The sequence below is a fragment of the Antechinus flavipes genome, chromosome 5 (assembly GCF_016432865.1).
Source record: "Antechinus flavipes isolate AdamAnt ecotype Samford, QLD, Australia chromosome 5, AdamAnt_v2, whole genome shotgun sequence".
In the NCBI taxonomy this organism is placed as follows: domain Eukaryota; kingdom Metazoa; phylum Chordata; class Mammalia; order Dasyuromorphia; family Dasyuridae; genus Antechinus; species Antechinus flavipes.
The window spans coordinates 93,565,449-93,587,050 of NC_067402.1; the positions used below are offsets into that span (position 1 = coordinate 93,565,449).

At 35.3% G+C, this 21,602-nt stretch overlaps 1 protein-coding gene across 1 annotated transcript in view; it reads right to left on the reverse strand.

Moving 5' to 3' along the window:
- CNTNAP2 (contactin associated protein 2) overlaps positions 1-21,602 on the reverse strand; it is a 2,126,697-nt gene that overhangs the window by 257,370 nt on the left and 1,847,725 nt on the right. The window contains exon 17 of the mRNA XM_051962375.1: positions 15,502-15,720. Coding sequence (XP_051818335.1) covers positions 15,502-15,720 — 219 coding nt within the window. The remainder of the gene's footprint in view (positions 1-15,501; positions 15,721-21,602) is intronic.

Below are 21,602 nucleotides of genomic sequence, written 5' to 3' on the forward strand. Positions count from 1 at the left end.
TGAAAAATAATTAGTGAAGTGCCAGAGTGCTTCACTGGTATCCTCCTGAAGGAAAAGGAAAGCAAAAAATGGCCTCCAGAAAATTGGGTGGAACTCCTATGACATACTCATGGGAAGATTTGGACAAGAATCTGTGACAAAAAAGCACAGTTGGGTTGTGAAAGAAGTGAATGGAAGGGAATAAGCATTTATTAAGTGCCTATTTTGTGCCAAGTTCTGTGTCAAATGCTTTATAAATATTATCCTATTTGATCCTCAACAACTTTGAGAAACAGATACTATTGTTATTCCTATTTTGTGGTTGAGAATACTGAAGTAGATAGAGATTAAATGACTTTTCAGTATAACACCATCCTTGTGTTCAGTCATTTCCAACTCTTTGTGACCCATTTGGGTTTTTTTGGGCAAGGGTACCAGAGTTGTTTGCCATTTCTTCTTCCAGTTCATTTCACAGATGAGAAAACTGAGGCAAACAGAGTTAAATGGCTCGCCCGGGGTCACATAGCTAGTAAGTATCTCAGGATAGATTTGAACCCGGGAAGATGTTCCTGTTTTCAGGCCTAATACTCTATCCATCAAGTCATTTAGCTGGCTATCATTGTGTGTAGATTTGAACTTGGGTCTTCCTGACATCATTGGAGAGAATATTCAAATCAATGAGATAGTAAGATCCTTTAGAGTATATGATTGACGTAAATGTGATGTTTTCTACTTTTCAGAGCAAGGAATGAAGGGACTTTTCAGTTTAAAATAAGGAAGATAAAATACTTTAAGAATGTCATCTGCTCCTGGTAGAAATAATTATTTAAAAAAAACCAACCAAATTTTTTATAAAAAAATCTTAGCAAGATTTACCAATTTAAAAGGTGTTGCATTTCTTTAAAAAATTATAAAATAATAAATTGAACTAGGCCTTTATCTTTCAGAGCAAGAACATATTGTTTGTTTTTCTTAAAATGGATATACTTGGCCTTGTTGGTCCCTTGACTACATAGTGCATAAAATTGAGTTATTCTTTATGAGAGCATTTCTATATTTTTCTGAAGTTTTTACTTAGAAAAAGGAGTTTAGATCAATTATAGTATTTTTCTCTTCCTGGTGGCCTGCCACAATTTAGTTTCATTGTCTGCTATAAGGGAGATTTCATTTAAAGATGTTTAATTACCTTGAATGGTTGTGATGTTTCTGGCTGATAGCTACCCAAAGCTGCCAATATCTCTGAATTAGTCTTTTTTTTTTTTTAAAGCACAACATGATCCAAAGAAACTATTTTCTTTTGTCAGAGGGGTCTAAAGTGTTTGGGAGAATTATATGACTGTGTTTGAAACACCAGGGAGCCCTTGCCCAAGCCAAACTGTCAGATAGCCTTAGGGAAACTCTGGAGTGATAAACTTATAGTTGCAAAAATACAATACTGGACATTAGGGCTGTAAAACAAAATAGTCTCTGAAAAATTTCCCCCATATACTTGTGTCTTCACGGGGCTAACAACATTTGGGAAAAAAATTAGCCATCTATTTCTAAAGGTATTATCCCCCTACCAAGCTTTTGTTATTTCTGGTCTCTTATCAACAAAAGGTCCCTCCTAGGCCAAAAAAATTGGATGTGATTGGAGTGGGAATTTGACAGGAAAAGGGGGCCAAGAAGGAAAGAAAAGCTCAGAACAGAAATAAATGTTGATTTCAAACTGTGACTTGCAGGTAGAATAGAAGGGGCAGCTCTGATAGTCCAGAGAACAAGGATAAGGCAATATGGTAGCTTTTTGATGTCAAAAGGTAGAGCTACTAAATTGCTCAATGCCTCTCAATCTCAAAAGGAATTTTCTAAAACCCTACTCATTTCTTCGAATTTGATGGTGAAGCAAACACAGATTGATTTCCAAAAGAAACTTTTGAAATTTGAAAATAAAAGCAGAGAAACACGTTTTGATTTTCTTTTACTTTGCTTGTAGTTTAAAAAGGGCTCTATAAAATTTCTGTTTAGATCACAGGTATTTCAAATAAGAGGGACTACAGGTAATAACCACTTTTGATGATCCTAGATAAGGGTGTGTCATGAGCACAATTACCACCAGGCATTCTAGGTCTTACTGTTTTCCCTTTCTTGTTCCCTTTCTCCATCTGAAAGCCTTTTCATATTTATATGTATCTCTGTCTTTGTATATTTTGGTTCCCTTTGTGCACATGCATGTATAAATTTCAGTGGTTTTTTGTGTGTCCCTCTCAGTTTGTGTTTTTGTCTTTCTACATCCCAGGATACGTAATCTAACTCTCTCTTTGTTCTCTGTGTGTTTTTCTTGGTCTTTTCTTTTGCTTTCAACCCACTTGCTGGTGGTCTCCCTTTTGGTGATTTTGTATTTATTTTGTATGAACTTTACATTTATTTATCTGTGTATTTAGCAATGTAGCCCAGTAGATTACAAGTTTCTTGAGAGCAGCAACTATTTCAGATTTTATCCTCAATGATTGGTACAGATTTCTCTTTAAAGGCAGAAAGTATGCTGCATTGTCAAATGTTCCAGAATTAGGGTTGGTCATTTTCAATATACATTGATTAAATGCCTACTATGTGTCAGATACTAAAAATGCCAAGACAAAACTAAAAACATTTGTTCTCCATGAGGAACTTCTTTGTCATGAGGGAACAAATCCTGGCTCTTCCAGCTGGGGAGACATTGAAAAAAATTGGCTGTTACTTCTTGGACCCCACTTTCTTCAAATGTTCAAATAAGAGGATTGGACTAGGAGGTCCCTTCCAGTTCTAACTCTTGTCATTCTAAATATACATAGAAGGCACACCGTATGTGCTTTTTGAATTGAATTGTGTCTTTATTATCTCTTATAACCTTTATTTCTTTTCTTCCAGCCCTCTTTCCTTTCCATACTTTAAAAAATATTTTTTCAGAGAGCTGAAGTATATTTTGTTGAACATTGTTTTGTTAATTGGTTTTTATTTTAAAAATAGAGAAGTGGAACAATTGGTGGTTTTTTAAAAAATAAAGGTGAACTGAGCTAAGTGGCTATTTTTAAAAATGATAACTTAAATGCTTTTGACAAAAAAAATGTTTGCCACCTTGTCCTGGTTGAAATAAAGAAAAAATCTGACAGGAAGATGATCACTATATTCAAATGAGAATGATTTAAATATATCATAGTTTAAATTATGTGACTAACTGATTGTATTCAACTTTTTATTTTGTATACTACACGAATCTGTTAAAGTAGCCAGAATCAAAAATTCAAAATCTGGATCCTAATGTAAAATATATCCAAAAGGGTCATAAAATCTTTTGTTAGTTACAACAATAACAAAAAAAAAACAAACAAAAAAAAAAAAACCCAATACATTTCTAATAGAGAGCCCATGCTCGCTTCTTGTACTAAGAGTTGTCTGAATAGTAATTATATTTATGAAAATTGGATGAAATGAAAATCTGAGCTTAATTTATAAAATTAACGATCTTAAGGCTTGACATTCAAGTACTGCAATTAAAAGTAATTACAAAAACATTGTGATCATCCATAATGAATGACATCATAGCCAATTATTACAAAGAATTCAGAAAACAAAATAAAAATAACAGATATTAAACTTAAGGAATCAATAAAGGGAAGAATAATAAACAAGAATTGTGCTGAGATGATAAATTTTTCTTGCTTTCAGAGATCTTTTAACTTCTAATAGTCTTCTAAGTTGTTACTTAATTTTTCCAGTCTTTACTAAGGAAATTTTGTTCTCATTCATTCATTCATCCATTCATGCATTCAATAATTTTTTAAAAGTTGGAATTAATCATCACTCTTTGTAAATAATTGGTGGAACTGGTCACAAAAGCTACCAACAGAAAAAAAGGGTCAAGGTTATGATTATTGTCACATATATATGGAGTGAAATGAAAATTTACTTAAGTTCTAACTTTAGTAACTTAATCCAGATTAAACCTTGATTCGGGAGAGCCCTAAATCTTTGGAAGAAAAGTACAAGGAGATTGACTTGCACAAATTTAGTACAAATTTGTAAGGAGATTGAAATGGATTGACCAATGATGCCTCAAAAAGACCGATAATAGAAAGCATCATATGAAATGTATTTTACATACAGAGTGCTGAGTTGTACTTCTCAGAAGTCCAATTTCTTGGACTGAATTTCTTCAGATAGTGTTTCCTGATTTTTGGTGAGTTTATCTTAATTTCTGCATGGCATTTCTTCCAGCTTCAGCATAAGGCAGAATTTGTGAGAGCAAACAGACCAGACTCAAATTAATTATATACTTTGACCTCTTCTTGTTGCTTATGGGATCTTCCACCCCAGTTAAAAGTACTCTCTACTGAGATGCTAGAATGTACTTGGGCTCTTTGCTAGTGCTCCTGCAGTGACTGGGTGGTAACGAAGTAGACCTCACAGTTTTGGAGTTGTTTCTTCCATATTATGAAGGATTATGGAGAATGTAGGAAATTTTGATCAGATGATTTTTCTAATACTAAAATTCTATTATTTCTAGGAAAATTTGATCAGATGATGAAATAAGACATGTAGCCCTTTGAGGGCAGGATCTTATTATCTTTGCATTCCCTAAATCAGAACGTTGCTCTGTGAAACCAAATATAGACACACAGCTAAGCAACACTACTTAATTTTTGTGATATATTTATTCAGAACAACATTACAAATTAAACAAAATGAAGACCAACATGTACCCTTACTAATTTTATAAACAAACTATAAAATATTTTCTCTGCCAAATGTATTATTTCAACTAAAAGAATCACCTTCCACAAGTTTTTTTTTTTTTTTTTGAAGCAGCTTTAGAGTTGCTCTCTTCTAGGACCTTGGACAACACCTTTTTATGTTTGTCTCTGGGTCTGAAGGAGATTCTGGCAATTTGCCTTTAATTAGCTTCACTTTGACTATTCATAACACACTTTGAGCTGCTAGAAAAAAAAGGCTTTTCCATTTTTCCTTTATAGGCTCTGTGTCTTTTCCTAATTTTAATCCCACTGTACTCCTAACTCTGTCACAATTTGATTCTATCTCTTTTTTTTCCTTTGCAATTATCTTCAGAATTCCTGGGTATGGATGGCCTCTGCAGCTGATGGCAGGGCTCTTTTGGGAATCATAAGTGGAGAAAGGATTGTGGACATAAAGATGAATTATCTGAAAGAAGGAGATTAGAAAGAAGAGATCACAGAGCTGAGGACACATACTGAAGAGAGAGAAAAAGAAAGAACTATTGGAGGAATACTCAAAGCTGTAGGAGGAGAATAAAAATGCCATAATTGCACAGAACTCAAAAGACAATAAAATCTTAAAGCAGACCAATATAGTCAAATGCTACAAGCAGGTCATGGAAAGAGGATATTGAAAAAAAGTCTGGATTTGGTGATCACAAATGAGCTTTAAAAATCTACCAGTGAATAGTGGGGAGGAAGACCTCCTATAGGAGATTAAGGGCTAGGTGGTAAAAATGAACACAGTATACATATTAATAAAATTTTCCTTTGTGTGATTATGTCAGAAACCTTGTGAAGTGGATAGGTGGGACAGATAAGCAAAAGCAAAGAGTTTGGCAGCAAAAGAGAGGAAGGAGAGAATGGTGGTATCTTGGTCAGGTAAAAGAAATAAGTACTTTTTGTTTTAAGTAAGCAAAATCCTTTCATTTTTGAAGTCATATTGAAAGGGCATAGTTAATACCTTGGGCAGTTAACAAGACATGGGAGCAAAAATCTTTTCAGAATCAGGAGGTAATATAGATATTGAGTACATACTGTGGGCTTAGCTAAAAAGAAGAGATACTAGAGGAAAACATGAAGAGACAAAATATTTTTGCATTATGTCTTGAACTTAAGATTGGTTGAATTCAGAGCTAATCAACCAAAAAACATTTAAGCAATGCAGCTAGATGGTGCAGTGGATAGAGCATTGGGATTGGAGTCAGAAAGATTTGAATTCAAATCTGACCTCTGCCATAGCTGTGTGACCCTGGGCAAATTGCCTGACTTGGTTTTCCTCAGTTTCCTTATCTGTAAAATGACCTGGAGAAAGAAATGTCAAACTACTCCATATCTTTGCCAAGAAAACTCCAAATGGAATCATGAAGAGTCAAACATGAACAACAACAAAATATGATGTAAAAATGGGTTTACCTGAAATCTTTTGGAGAGCTCAAGAGGGAGATTTTGGCACCACAAGTGCCTCTCATTGGATATATATTGATTCTGATTTGTTCTCATTATAGGCCTTTACTATGTGAGAGTTCCTAGTTTTGACTGTAAATCAGATTAGGCCTATTATGGAACAAAAGATTCATTCTCCTAGGCAAATTTCCAAAATTAGTTCACCAACTAGAGAAAGCAATTTTCTTTATAAAAATCTCCATCCATTCAATGAATCAAAACATCTCATAAACACCATCCTACAGAAAGCAAAAGGTTTGCATATTAGAGAGGTCAGGATATTTGGAAAGTTCAGATTTTTCTATAATTTCATTATACAGACAGAACAAAAGTATAAATCTAAGAATAACTTAGATTAGGCTGTTTTTTAAATAGAAAAAGAGGAGGGAGTGGGTACTGGAGTTTAAGGCATTGGAAAAGGGCATTTCAAAATGGAGGTAACTCATATAGTGTCTATACTTAAATAACTAAAATTTTACTTTACAGGTGAACTGAAAAATTGTTTTCTAAATTTAACTGAAGGTAAATTTTGTAGAAAACAATGTCTTCTTTGTAGGCAATTCATATTGCCGTTGCAACGGGAGCTCATTCAGATTCACAGCTGAAATATATTCATAGCCATACATATAACTCAGGAATGACTATTTCTACAGGGTTAAAAAAAACCCCCAACACATTCAAAATCCAGATGTTAACACTCTCTGACCTAAAAAGGCAAGAATTTATGGATTTTTAAAAGTAGTGTCTTGTAGTAGAAATTTTATGTATCCTCAAGGGCACCCCCTTCCTCAAGGGGACATTGTGAAGAGTACTTTGTAAACTCTTGGGTCCTATAGAACCATGAATTCATTATTATTAAAAAATTCATTTCAACTCTAGTGGCTCCTTCTCACTTCTAGGATCACACAGAAAATACTCCCTTTTTTTGGGCATTTCAAGCCTTTCAGAATCTAACAATTTTCTAATGTTATATACTGATCTTTACAAACTCTTTGGTCCAACCAAACTGCTTCTTGATGTTTTTCCATCACATCTAGAACTCATCTTCTATTTCTTGATCTTTGTCAGACTGGTTGTTCCCAATGTCCATAACACATTCTCTCTTTACCTCTACCTCTTATTATCCCCAGTTCACTTCAAAATTTACTTTACAGGCCGGTTCTTGTGGGAAGCTTTTCTTGATACACATTCTTTCCACCTACATTCTCCCCCAAATATTTTGAATTTATTTTCTCTGCACTTATGTATACCCAAAGTCTGACAAAATGTAAGCTTCTTGAGGGCTGGACATGTTTCTATCTTAATGTCTAACATAAATCCTAATATAGAAGTTATATTTAATAAATGCATGTTCACTGAATAGGTCAAATTGTTATTCAGACCTTCTATATGCAAAGCACTGGGCATTGTTAGGCAATAAAAATCAGGAGGCAGAAGTTTTCTCAAGTTAATGAGAAGTTTATTGATTGTCACATGTAGTAGCTAGAATGCATACATGTAGAATGAATACATGAATGGAGGGATCCTGCCCAAGTAACTAAAAAATTCCCCCTTAATCATCCCAATTTTTATATCCTTCAGTATATAAAAAAGAACAACAAATAGTGCCTGCTCTCAAGGAGTCTACAATCTAAACTGAGTTTAGGTCTTGGTCCACCAAATACTAACAGAAACTTTGGATAAATCTTTGAACTCTTTGATCCTTAGCTTTTAATTTATAAAATAGTGACCATTTTAAGGAAGGGAAGGTAATAAGCATTTATTTAGCACCTACTATTTGCCAAGTACTATGATAAGTTTTATGCTTTCTAATACTAAAATTCTATTATTTCTAGGAAAGAAATTTTTAGTTTTTTAAAAGAAAAAGCTACTTCTATTTAAATGCTTAAATTTAAGATGATATTATAATTTTGTAAAAAGTTTATTAACTTTATTAAGTTGTTAAATGGCAAAGTTGTCGAGTTGTAAGAAAGCAAAGGAAGGGGAAGAGTTAAGAGCATCCCACTCCTAAGGGTGAAAGCAATTCTATGGCATTTGGTCTTAGGGAAGAAACAAGAATTTTTAATTGGGAGAGTGAGTGTCAGACACTGAAAAGGAAAACAATCAAGTTGTCAGTTGAGGTGCCAGGTTTTGTAGGGAGAAAAATCCTCAAAGCAAAGAACTATTAAAAGATATGATCCAAGGGACAAGGAATATGGGAAGGGAGAGAGAATAGTAGATGTATTTTCTGAGACTGAAGGGGCTAATTGAGTCTTACATAGTCAAGAATGAGAGTTCACACAGCTTATCACATGATATTTGCAATTTTGCTCTCCATCGAATACTTAATCATTTCAAATACCACCCCCCTCCAAAAACAACAACAACAACAATATATTTTACACACTGGTGATGGGAGTGGCTAGCATTCTTATTCATTCCTTCTGATTGATTGGTATTTGATTATTAATGATAAGCCCTGAGAAGGTAAGAGGGAGCAAACAGGGAGAAATGGTACTTTTCAATTTACCTGGAGCCCATGAGCCAAGCTCACGCAGATCAGCGCTTGCTTTGGTACCAGCGGCATTGAGAAGGATGTGTGAAATGTAGGTTCCCATATGATCCTAGATTGTGAGAAACCCATTTCTTGGTTGTTTACCTGCATTCAATCTTCATTTTATCTTGTGTGATAGAGTTTAAAAAAAAACCCCAAAGGAAATCAAGCAGTATTCAAACTTTGAGAAAAGGATTTAGGGGCAAGTTTCATGAAGACAAGAAAAAAAAATATAGATGGTTTGAGGATAGAATAATTGCTTTAAAGAGATGGTGCTGGTATTTTGCTTTGCAGAAGTAGATGAGGAAAAAAGAGAAGTGGACTTAGACCCAAGATTTCACCCTGTTTCATCCTCCAACTCTCCTAAAATGGTCCCCATTCTGTTTAAAGGGGTTGGTATATTTTGTTCTTTTGATAAATGCTCCAGGCTGATATCAGTCTTACCATTGTAATGCTAGAGATTTGCTACAAGGCTTTCATGCAGGGAGCCAAATTCCACTGGGGAGGTGTTTCATTTTTTATTTTCAGCTTGGCTATTCTGATAGCATAGTCACTCACCTGGGAGTCAGTACACAGGAAATGGAAAACAGAATACAAACACTTTCTCTTCTGTTTCTAATCAGAGGACGTGAGACTGCATGCCCTTATTCCAAACTTGTTCTGCTATTAGAAGTTGCTATTTCACTATTACACAGAGCTGGATGAATTTCACGTCTATAGAGTCCTATGTTCACTTGCATACCAATGTCTGAATTTCCCATTCCTTCTGTCATTTGACATGGTAATCTCAAGCATCCATTCCCTCTTTTGGAATGCAACATGCGGAGGAACAGCTGACCAAACAGAGTTATGTGGTGTGATTGGCAGATCTTATTCTCCCACATGGTTTCTAGTCAAGTTTGGTCTCAGAGAGAAGCCACAACAATTATTCAAATATTTATTTGCTCTGCCTGGTATAAAGCATCTCTAGCACTCAGTTAGTTGGGATAGCTGAATGGTACTGTAGATACAGTGCAGGCTGGAAGTCAGGAAAACTCATCTTCCTGAGTTCAAATCCAGCCTAAAAAGCTCTCTATCTGTTTGATCTTGTGCAAGTCTTTTAGCCTTGTTTGCCTCAGTTTCCTCCTGTGTAAAATGAGGTAGAGAAATCATAAACCACTCCTGTATCCTTGTTAAGAAAACCCTTGAAGAATTGGACATGACTGAAATAATTAATAACAAGGTTCCTTTAGAGCACAGTTCGGTTTCCACTTTGGACCTTCCCCAATGGTCCCTCCTATCTTCTATCTTTTAGTTGTTAGCAATTTTATATTTTTTGAAATCAGGGCATATTATTTTGAATTCGCTTAAAACAATAACACTTATATAGATCTTTAAAGTTTTCAAAACACTTGAAAAATAGTGTCATTTTATCCTTGATAATGTTGAGTCTTTAAGTGCTACCATTACCCCATTTTACAGATGAGGAAGCTAAGACAGACAAACTATGTGGCTTAGGCTTGCCCAGAGTCACATAGCTACTAAGAGTCTGAAGACAAATATAAATTTAGGGCTTGCAGAGTGCTCTATCCACTGAGCCACCTCTTATTTTAATGAATGAGAAATCAGGTGGCATTAGTAAATATAGAACCAGACTTGATGACAATAAAATTGGCTGTGTGACCCTGTGTGTAATCTTTTAAACCTTCAAGCAATTCTATAAGACTATAACTTGAAGAGAATGTTTCTATCTGCATTATTAAAGGCTGTTTCCTCATCTATGAGTTCCTTATATCAGTGAAATCACAGATTCGGTCCTCAGTCTTATGTCTGCCAGTCAGTCCACAAACATTCCCTAAGGGTTTACTCATGTACCAGACACTCTACTAAGCTTTGCACATATAGAAAAAGGCAAAACACAATTTCTGTCCTAAAGGAGCTCATATTCAAATTGGGAAGTCATGTAAATAAGCAGGTACTTATACAATGGATGCCCTTAATAGAAGACATGTCTTTTAAGGTCAGAAATTGTTAAGGTTTGGGTTTATCCTTTATTTCTGGTACAGTACCTTGTTCTTTGTAGGTATCTATTTTAAAATTTTAATTTAAAATTTATTTTATATCATATTTATTATATAAATTATATAAATATAAATTATATTTAAATTTAATTTTCTCCTCTCCTCAAAGAGATCCTGAGCCATTGGCAATACCCCTGTTCCAGGACAAATTCTGCCTCTGAAATGAGAGAAATAAGAGCACCAGATATCATCAGGACTCAAAAGTAAAAGCTCTTGCCTCGGATGAAGAGGATTTCCTCTTTCCTTTGAAAGTAAAGCAGGCAGAAAAATGAGTAAAGCCACTTTAAATGCTAGAGAGTTTCAGATAGAATATTAACCCAACCAACTAGATTTACAGTTTAAGGATAACAGCTTCCAAAATGACTTCAGATGCTTTCAAGAAACCTACTTTCTTTCTGAAGCAGGGACCTAGCAGATTACAGTTTTCATTGTCCTCGATTTGCTGTCTCTGCTAGTCTTGACCTCTTCCCTTCTGCCTTTTCTCGTTCTCGATCCTGTGCTGTCTGCTTTGACTTGTGCCCAGCTTGCCTCCCACTAGTGCTCACACCTGCTGCCGTCTTGTCATGTCCTGGACCACAAGCCTGGGTCCCCAGCTGGGATGCCAGTAGCTGGGTTCCCAACAGCCATCCTATTCCTCCCTCACAGTCCTGTCACTGCCACTGTTCTTGCCAATATTCTGAATTCTCTGAGATACTTTACAACTAAAAGGGGCTTCAGCTGAATCCAGCATGTTGTCAGCCTCATTTATGTGATGACCATGGGCATGCCGGCTGCTCGCTAGCCCTGTAAAGAAATCTGGTCTATGGCTGCCTACATAGGAAGTGAGCCTTTGCACCTGGACCATGACTAGAAAGCTGTGTGATGGGTGAGTTATCACAAGGCTGTTCGGGGGACTGGTCATATGTTAGCTGCTTATTTTAGGGCAGAACACAAAAAAATCCTGAGTGTAATTTTAAATAAAACAAGTGTTTTCTCTTTTTGGCTTTTAAAATTTTCTCTGTTAAGCCAGAGCTGTAGAGCTGAATTCCTATTGCTTACCATAACCCAAGCCATCCCTTTTGTCATGAGATTTTCTTGCTGTCTTAAAGACTGTAAGTAGCTGGAACTATTTTTTCTTTCTTTTAGGAAGGCTTTTTCAAAGAGAGTGAGTGTTACTCTTATCAGTAGTAGTGTCTTTTGGTAAGATACTGTGGTATTTGTGGCACATAAGTGGAACCACTGGACAATGACTCCTTTCTTTGAAGAAGATGTTTGGTAACAGTGCTTCTGCCTCTATTGGCTGATGGCTAAAACCATCCAATTTCAGGTCAATTAATTGAGAAATGTGAATAAAAGAGGGAAAATAAAAAATGAAACACCTCCCCAGTAGAATTTGGCTCCCTGCATGAAAGGAAGAGAGAAAGAGAAGCAAAAGAGCAAGAATATAAGCAGAAAAAAGATGTACAGACCTCTGCCTTATTTAATTTAAAAGCTCAAAATGTCTGGAATGGAAGAGACCTTAAAGATAACTCCTGTCCAGAGTCCTCATTTTACAGATGAGGAAACCAGCTGCCCATAAGAGACTTTTTTAGGCCTTCAATTCCCACCCAGAAGTTGTGTCCTGCTCAAGGTCATGCAGTAGCAGAGCATAGATTTGACTCTGTCTCCTGATTCCCAGTCCAATAGTTTGTGACAACTGGCTTTTGTGTAACTGGATTTCACAGTTCAGGGGGCTGATTGACAAGTGAGCCTGGTTCTCTCTGGGACTAGTTTCCTGGCAGAGCTGTTTGAGTTGTAGAGCTCAATTATTACTGTTATAGAGCAATTTGGAGAAACCCTCTTAGGAGGAGAAGCCCTGTCAGGATTGCCCCAAGGGGATCATAATACTGAACCTTACGCCATCAGGAAGTTAAAAGCTAGGAGCTTAGACTTATGAAAAAGAAAAACAAAGGAAGAGAACAATGTAGTAACTACATTAAGCTTAATTACATTCAATCTTTTTGAGTAAGGAAAAAGACTGTGTCCCCAAGGGAACACATTTCTGAAAAGGTTACCTGATCTTTTATTTACAGGTGATCTTCAATCTTCCAGGAATTCTAGGGCTATTTGGGAAACTTTTAACTATTTGTTTATTTAATGAAGGTTAGGGGGGAGTCCATATCTGTGTAAGGAAGATTCCTTTGGCTTCAGCTCTAGTTGAAAGCTTTAGAGAGTTGCCTGGATGCAATGAGAAATTAAGTTAACTAGACCACGATCATCAGTTGGTATGTATCAGAAGCAGAATCTGAACTCAGGTCCTTCTAATTTCTGATTGCAGCATTGTCTACTGCATTGCATCTCTGTGGATAATGTTGGTAAAAATCAATATTTATAAAACCTTACAGGTGCAATACTTGTAGAATATTTTAGTTTAGTGATCCAGTAATAGTTCTATAGTCTATTCCTCATGTGTCTCTTTCTCAATAGATCTCAAAAACCAGCAGAAACTATGCTCCTTGAAAACATGTATTATTATTTTTTCATTTCTTTCTTAGATTCCCCAGGGCTAGACATAGAGTAGAAACTTAAATAAGTGCTTGTCGGACTGAACTGAAGAAAAAAATCTCTTTAAATATGCAGTGACTATGAATTTCAAGTTTTATCTCTATTAGCCTCCAAAGAAAACACACACATATATATATATATATGTATATATTACACACACATGCGTGGAGATGGTTGGCTAATTAATCACCAGAGTTTAAGGAAAATATTCTTAAAGCAATATGTACTCTGAGCAAGTAAAAACAAGATAAAACAAAAATAATCTTAGGAAATAGAGAATGAATTATTTCCATTCTCAGCAGAAAAAAAAGAAGGATATTTCAGATTCATGCTGAAGGTTATCTACATTATCATACATGATCACTGCATCATGTTTTATCAATTGTTTTTCTTGACTAGAGGGAGGATTTAAACAGAAATGGGAGGGCAAGAGCCTTTTTGTTCCTTTAAAAATGACTATGATACAAAACCAAAAGACACTGAATAAAACTTTTAAAAAAAGAAACAGAAGTAATCCCAAAGATATTCCATTCCATGTGTTATCGTTTGTGACAACTGGCATTATGACATAGAATCCTATGCTAAGAAAGAAATTTTTTGATTTTATGACTTGTCTAATGTTGCTCTTTATGTATGTATTTGCTATATAGGCTAAGTGAAATGGGTGGGTAAGTGTAAATTTTCATTATGTTCAAAATGCTTTATATAGCAGTCTATGAAATGGTCCATTTTTGCAAAACAAGAACTGTCTATATTAGAGTTTGTCCACTGAGCACACAACAATACTTCATATTTCCTTATTTTGGATAATCAATTAAGGACCTAAAATTTGAGTGGTTTATGAACTTTTCTGTGTTAATGGGTGGGAAGGATTTAGAGTTAGAAAAGATTTAAAATCTGATGATATTTAATGGACAAGAGTCACACAAGAAGGACAGCTGTGGATGGGTTATGATTTGTGTTGTTGGAGGGAAAAACAACATGTATGAAATCTCAGAATTTCACGCAGTGAACTGAGAAAGTAAAAGTTTACAGTTAGCCCAGTTAAGCTTCAGTTGTAAAATATTTGGGAATCTCAGTGTGGTTCTATAAGTATTCACCAGAGAATCATCCTATGCTTCCATTCAATAGATGGCACTCATTTCCTAAAAGAAAGGAAAATAAACCTGAAGAATCACTGCACTTGGAAACAGATTTTGACTTGAGTTGACTTTACCCTAATTTGGAATATGTTAAAAGAGAGATTGAATTGGGAAATACTACCCCACATAAACAAAAGCATTGATATCTAAGTTAACTTATGTGGTTGACCCCAGTTGCCTGATATTTTGATGTTTATTAGGGTACCCACATTTTTCTGTTTTGTTTACATTTATTATCCAATATTTAGCTTTTTTGTCTCTCCATTGAAATAAAATAAAGAGAAGTCAAAAGCATTTTATTACTCATCAATTCTAATAAGGGATGGGCAAACACATATGCTTGTATTTATTTCTAAGAGGAGGAAGCATGGTTTTCAATTCAAATGAATTTAACAAACATTTATTAAGCACCAACTACTACGCACATTTTTGTTTGATACTAAGAAGTTACTGAATAGTATTCAGATATATGCAAAGCATAATTTTTCTCCCACAATGCTCTGTGAAAGATACAATACAAGGTAGCAAGGGATTGTGTAGAAGACTGGATTCAGAAAGATGGTTCAAATTCTGCCCTTGATATATATTAGCCATATGATAGGCAAGTCATTTTTAGTCTTTTGTGTCTTATTTATCTTTTCCACAAAGATGGGGATAATAAGTCCTATAATATCTAAGGACTTGTGATACCTGGAGGTTCAAATGAGATGAATCCTTTAAGTGACATACAAATGTCAATATATTGTTATCCCCATTTTACATATACAAAATAAAGGATTTTAAATATGTAAACAGAGGACTATCTCATGACCATGATAGGAAATTAAAGACATTAATCTGAATGTTGGCCTCCTGATTCCAAGCTAGGAGTTTCCCCCTGCATAAATATTGCAGCTATTTGTCTCCTAAACGATCAGAAAATCACAGAATTTCTCACAGGGTTATCTCTCTAGTTCACAGAAATGTTTGTATCTAAGTCATCTGTGTGAGAGAAGAAATTGTAATCCATAGTTCTGAAGTCATTTGCAGTGCTAAAGTTAGAGAGTTGATGCTTCTTTTCTGTTACTTACCCACATATAGCTGGCTGTAAAGCTCTAAGCGTGTGTGACCTTCTGTAGGTGCCTTCCGCACCTGTTGTGGCAACTGGTCCACCTGGAGACTTGCCTGCTTGACGTTTCTCTCAGCAATGACCCGGTGCCACTGGTCATCATTAAGGGGAGAGGGAGATCTGACAACAATCTCCACTGGCCCATTTCCAACATCAAAGGAGAAGGACACTTCGGTGGCAGCTGAAATAGCAGACAGAGAGGAAGGAAGGTGAATATTGGAGCTCATATATACTTCACACAGAAGAAATTTCCCAATAAAGAGATAATGACAGACTGAAAGCACAAACCTGCCACTTGTTGTGAAGTTTTAAAATTATTAGCAGCCATTTGGGGACCTGTATCATAGGAGTTGGAATTTGAGCTCTGCTCTATATTGATTCCTTAGCCTAGTTATAAGAACTCAGATGATTTTTATCAGTCAATAAGCAGTCTGAATGACTCCAGAGAATCAGACTCTCATGTTTAGCAAAAGCTTTAAATGTCCTTTTTGGGTCCAGAGAGAATTTGTTTCATTACCCTATAGATCTAAGATAGGGAGGGCAAGTCAGGCAGGGGGAGCAAAGCTATAACTTTACACTCGGGTATCATCTTCCTTTGGGCTTCATTTCATGGTTTTTTATGAATCACTTTTACACATTCCATCCATTCCCCCACCCCTAGGACACTGACTTTAAGAAAAATTTACTGATAGAAGCAACTTGAAGTCATGTCATTCTTTTTTTCCTGAGCTAACTAAAGCTGGTATTTCATGCAGGTGAATGTTATACCTTGATCTTTTTCTGGATTTTAGACATCTATCCTTTCTTTGTATCAGGATGGTATCCAATTACTGCTACTTAATTAAAGCCCTTCTGGTGCCTCTTTGCACTGAATATCAGAAACCAGGAAAAATTTTTTTCACAGCTTTTTCATATAACCCAATTGTCTGAATTTCTGTATTGGGGGCTAGAGAGGATTGAGAGAGAGAATGGGTTTATGCAATAATTTGCTTACATGATCAGTGTGGATTTATGTAAAAGTTTTGACAATGTCTCTCTCCAAATTTAATCATATGTAACCAAAAGGTTTTCAATTTATATAACCAGTAAGTAACAATAATCATATGTAATCAATAGGACTTCACCATCAAGCTTTCTAAAGGGAACATAGTCGAGGTAAGTTAAGAAACTTCTTCAATTCACTATTTCCTTCCCAAATATGACCTTCTACCTAATTTTTCCATTTATGTTGGTAGTAATGCAATTTTTTTCAGTCTGCCAGAATAAGAACTCTGAAGTCTTTTTCACAATTGCGCTCTCTCTCTCTCTCTCTTTCTCTCTCTCTCTCTCTCTCTCTCTCTCTTTTCATCTATGTTAGAAGAGTTGGCTTTCAACCCTGATTCTGTCAATAGTTTTTTGGCTTTGGACAAATTATTTTATCTTTCTGAGCCTCAATTTTCTTGTTTGTAACACAAGAGGGCTAGATTAGATCAGAGATTCTTAATTTTCATCAGTGCATTTTTTAAAAAAATATTTTTGAAAACTATTTTAATACAAATGACTTCATTTTAATTTTATGTATTTAATTTTATACATTTCAAACTTTTTTTTTCTGAAAAGAGGTCCAAAAGATTCACCGCATTGCCAAAGGGATTCATCTTATTTAAAAACATTTAAGACCATTTGACCTAGATGAGGGCTATCTGAGAAAACTAAACTTTATCTCTGGTCAATGGAAAAAAGAGTTTACAGAACCAGTACTTAGAGATGGAGCCTTAGTAAACCTCAAAGTTGTGATCCTGGGTGAACTAGCTGACACTGAATTGTATGGTATCAATTTGGAAAATGGGAACCAGCTCTATGAACCTTTTGAACATCAATAACAAATTATTATTAGGGGCTACACCTTCTCTTTTGATTTGTTTTCTCTTGTCTATCCTCTTTGTGGTCTCAATGTGTGTCTGAATCTCTGTATCTGGCTTTGCCACAATCTTGGTTTACTTTGTCTAGATTGGTTAGCATTTCCCCACTGAACTTTTATCACTCCTAGTTGTGACTCCCTCTTGAGTTTACATATAGACTACCAGGTGTCAACCACTGTGCTAAGTGCTGGGGACAAAAAGAAGGGTAAAAGTCCCAGTTATTAAGAAGTCTATAGTATAATAGGGGGAGGCAACACATGAATAGCTATGTTCAAAGAGATCTTATATAAAATAAACTAGAGATGATCACCAAAGGGAAAGCAATATCGTTAAGGGGATCTGGAAAAGTTTCTTGCATAAGGAGGGATTTGAAGAAAGCCAAGGAAGAAGCTAAGAAACTGAGAAGAGGAGGGTGAGAATTGAAAGGCATGGGGAATGGAAAGCAAAAATATTTGGAGTCAGAAGATGGTCTTTCTAATTTCAGAAATAGAAAAGAGGCTATTCTGCTAGATGGCAGAATACATTGGGGATCAAGGTGTAAAGAGCAAAAGGAAACTGGAAAGAGAAGAAGGGGCCAGATTATAGAAGGCTTTAAAAGCCAAAGAAAGGATTTTTTTTTACCCCCTGCAGTTATGGAAATACATGACAGTTGGCAGCTAGGGATATGAGGTTACTGCATACCTCACTATGGAAGCACAGTTATGAATGGAGAGGCAAGTCCAAAGAAGACAGAAAGAAGATATGTCCAGAGAGAGGAAAGGATGATGAAAATGTATTTTATTTAATTTTGAATTTATCTAGGGATAATCTTGGGATAGATCCCCCCTTATTTTTGAAAATGAACTTAGTTCTCCCTTATGAAAAGATGGTAATAACAAATGAAAATAGCAAATAAAAATATACTTTATGCTGTCATAGTACTTTTCTCCAAAGGACTTCACAAAATAGTATAAATAGAAGAGATAGATGAGTGATTCTCCTAAGCTTTAATATTTTATTTGAGGATCTTAGGGTTTTAGAGGTGGAAGGTATTGGAGTCACTTCATCTAGTTCAACCCCCTTATTTTACAGAGAAGGAAACTAAGGCCATGTGAAAAACTGGTTTTTTTATTTCCAAATGCAGTATACTGTGTAGAATAGTATTATATGTTTGCCTCCATATTTTTATAGGACTTATTAAGAACTAGAAAAGGTACAATTTTCTAAAAAATTGAGGGACACTTACTTGTTCAGTGGGGTAATGATTGAAAATTTTATTTGTTTGGCTTGAAGGTATTTGTATAAATAGGTGTCCACAGACTAATCCCACTCTTTCATTTTGACTCAATCTCTATCATTCCTTTTCTCCTCTCCAATCTTAACCACTCTCTATTCTGTCTTTTAGTATTTTAATGAATATCTTCAAAAACTCATGACTTGTTGCCTTGGAAGCTGATAATGGGGCTATTTGTAGATTTCAGATGCATAGATAATTTTCACCCATTTCATCATAATTTTTGTGCTCATCTCATTAGTGCCCCCAAAGCAGTCATAAACATCGTCTTCTTATTAATGACAGTGTTTTTTGGAAACGGGCCAAAAACCATTAAGTGATTAAGGACTGACAAGTTTTTTTTTAATATCCCTTAACCTTGGTGAATTCTCTCCAATTATAAAGATATGATGATTTGGAAAAAGTGTACTTATGATGATGTCCATCACTTCTCCACACATTTTTCCTTAAATGTCACCTAACTGAGAGCCAACATGGGACGGTAGAGAAACTAATGAACTTGAAGCCAGAAGGTCTCAGTTTGAATCTGCTTTTTCTATACTAACTGTGTAATACTGCAAAAGAGCCATAAAAACACTTGCAAAAAGTATTACAATAATTTGTGTTGTGAGAATTCCAAGAGATTCAGTTCAATTCAGCAAATACTCATTAAGCTCCTATTATGTATGAGACACCGGAGATTTTGAAGAAAAACCCCAAAACTTTCTCTGCATGCAGCCAATCAATGAAGCAAGCAAACATTTATTAATTACCTACTAGGTACCAAATACTCAACTTAAAACTAGAGATGGAAAAGAAAAAAAAAGTGAAGTGATCCTGTTCCTCAAAGAGCTTATATCTTAATGGGGGAGAGAGAGCTTTGGAGAACATACCATGGGGCAGGATATTGGTGATGATCCAACAAAGGGAATTAAGAAGGAGTTAAATTTGTAGAAAGAGAATGAAGACAGAGGAGTGTCATAAAATATAGAATCTTGGAGGAGGAAATGAACAGCACTGAATGCTTGAGAGAGGACAACAAAGATAAAAAGTGAGAAAAGATCATTGCATTTACCAATTAAGCGATCACTAGTAACTTCAGAGAGAACAATTTTATTTGAGTGTTGTGGCTAGAAGTGAATTTGAAGTGGGTTTAGAAAAGAATGAGAGAAAAGAAACAGAAGGCCATGGATACAGATAGCTTTTTCTGTGAGTGCAACTGAGAAAGAGAGAAGAGACAGAATGATAAAGAGCTAGTGAGGCAAGGAGCTTAAATTCTTATGATGTATGCAACTATATTAAGGTATATGTGACATATATGAATTTCTTTGTGTCTACCTTGAAAGTGTTACATAAATATAAGCATATATTATGGAATATTTCATGGGTGACCCGAATAAATGCTAACGTGGCAACAGCTCTCTCTAGAAGCCATCAGGTGTTTGGACCATCTTTAGGAGTCTCAGGAGAGTTGTTGCAGCTGTCACCAACAAGATTCTTACTTCCTTTCTTTTCTTCCTACACTATCTTCCTCTCTCACTTTACCTTGAGTCTTAGAAGTAGAAAGAAAAAGGAAGCATGTTTAGTGTGTTAGATGTTCACTGGTGCCGGGATTGACCCTTTATGGTTTTATTACAAGTTCTGTCCATGGTGCTGCCTTATTTGCTTTGGTCACTATCAGGGATACTTGACAGAGCCCATTTACTGCTGGGGTGGAATGAAGCCTCTGTCTTCCCCTGGTTCCCTACCTCTAAGTCCTTCTATTGTTCCGAGGGATTCCAAACAACTTGCAACTGGATGAGGAAAAAAATCAATTAGAAAAAATTTCCCACTTAGTTGTCCATGTCTCTAGTTGGTATAGGTAAACTCTTAAAATTTTAAATTATAAAATGTTTTACCAGGCATCAGTTTGCACCACTAGTTTTTCATGATTGATAAAGTATAAAATGAAGAGAGCAAGGTCAACTTGGAAAGTTGTTTTACTATTCAAGAAAAATTTTAAAAATGACTATTCTGTATTTTACGATAAAGGTAAAACCTTGATTAAAAGGGACTTTTAAAAATATTATATTTTTAAGCAAAACTTTTATTTTAAAATAAATTTAGTTAAGTTTTAATTTTCTTGGTGTGAAAACAAAAATAGTATTCTTAATGATTGAATATTTAATAAATATTCACCTTTAAAAAGAAATTAAATCTTCCAGTTACACATCCTGATGAAATGTATTATACATGCACATGTATGCAAATATGTTATTCTTAGCTGCTAGATTGAAGACAAATATAAAATTTTGTTCATTTGGGTTGATATCTTATTGGCATAGTGTTATAGATCATAGAGCTTAGGACTTTCAAGATCATCAAATTAAATTCCTTTATAGATGAGGTACTGAGGTACCAAGTGTTAGTATGAAATATCCAAAGCTCCAGTCCTAGTATGGAGGAGAGTTGGGATTAAAACTATATACTTGGCATCCAATTCCATAGTACCACATGTTCTAAGCTGCCAATTTAATCAGTAATTCTACTTTACTTCTGCCTAGAATTTGAATACATCCCAATTCTATCAAGAAAGATTTGATTTGAATAACTTTAGTAATTATCTAAAAACTCTGGTGTAACTCTTTCTTCACCTCCATTATGAGAATCACTATTCTTAGAGTCACCTTAGTGACATCCAGACAATTTGCCCTGGAGATTACTAATTCTATACTTTTAAGTAAGGTAGGCTCTTAAGTAGTCATTGTGCAAAGAGCAGATAATGTAGCTTATGGATCGGTAATATCTGGCTCACTGTTCCTGAAATAGTCAATGGACAGTAGAGATAGAATGAATGGCTCTGGAGTTTACAGTGAATAGCCTTGGAGTTGGGAAACTCTTAATTCAAACTCAGTCTCTGATACAAGTCAC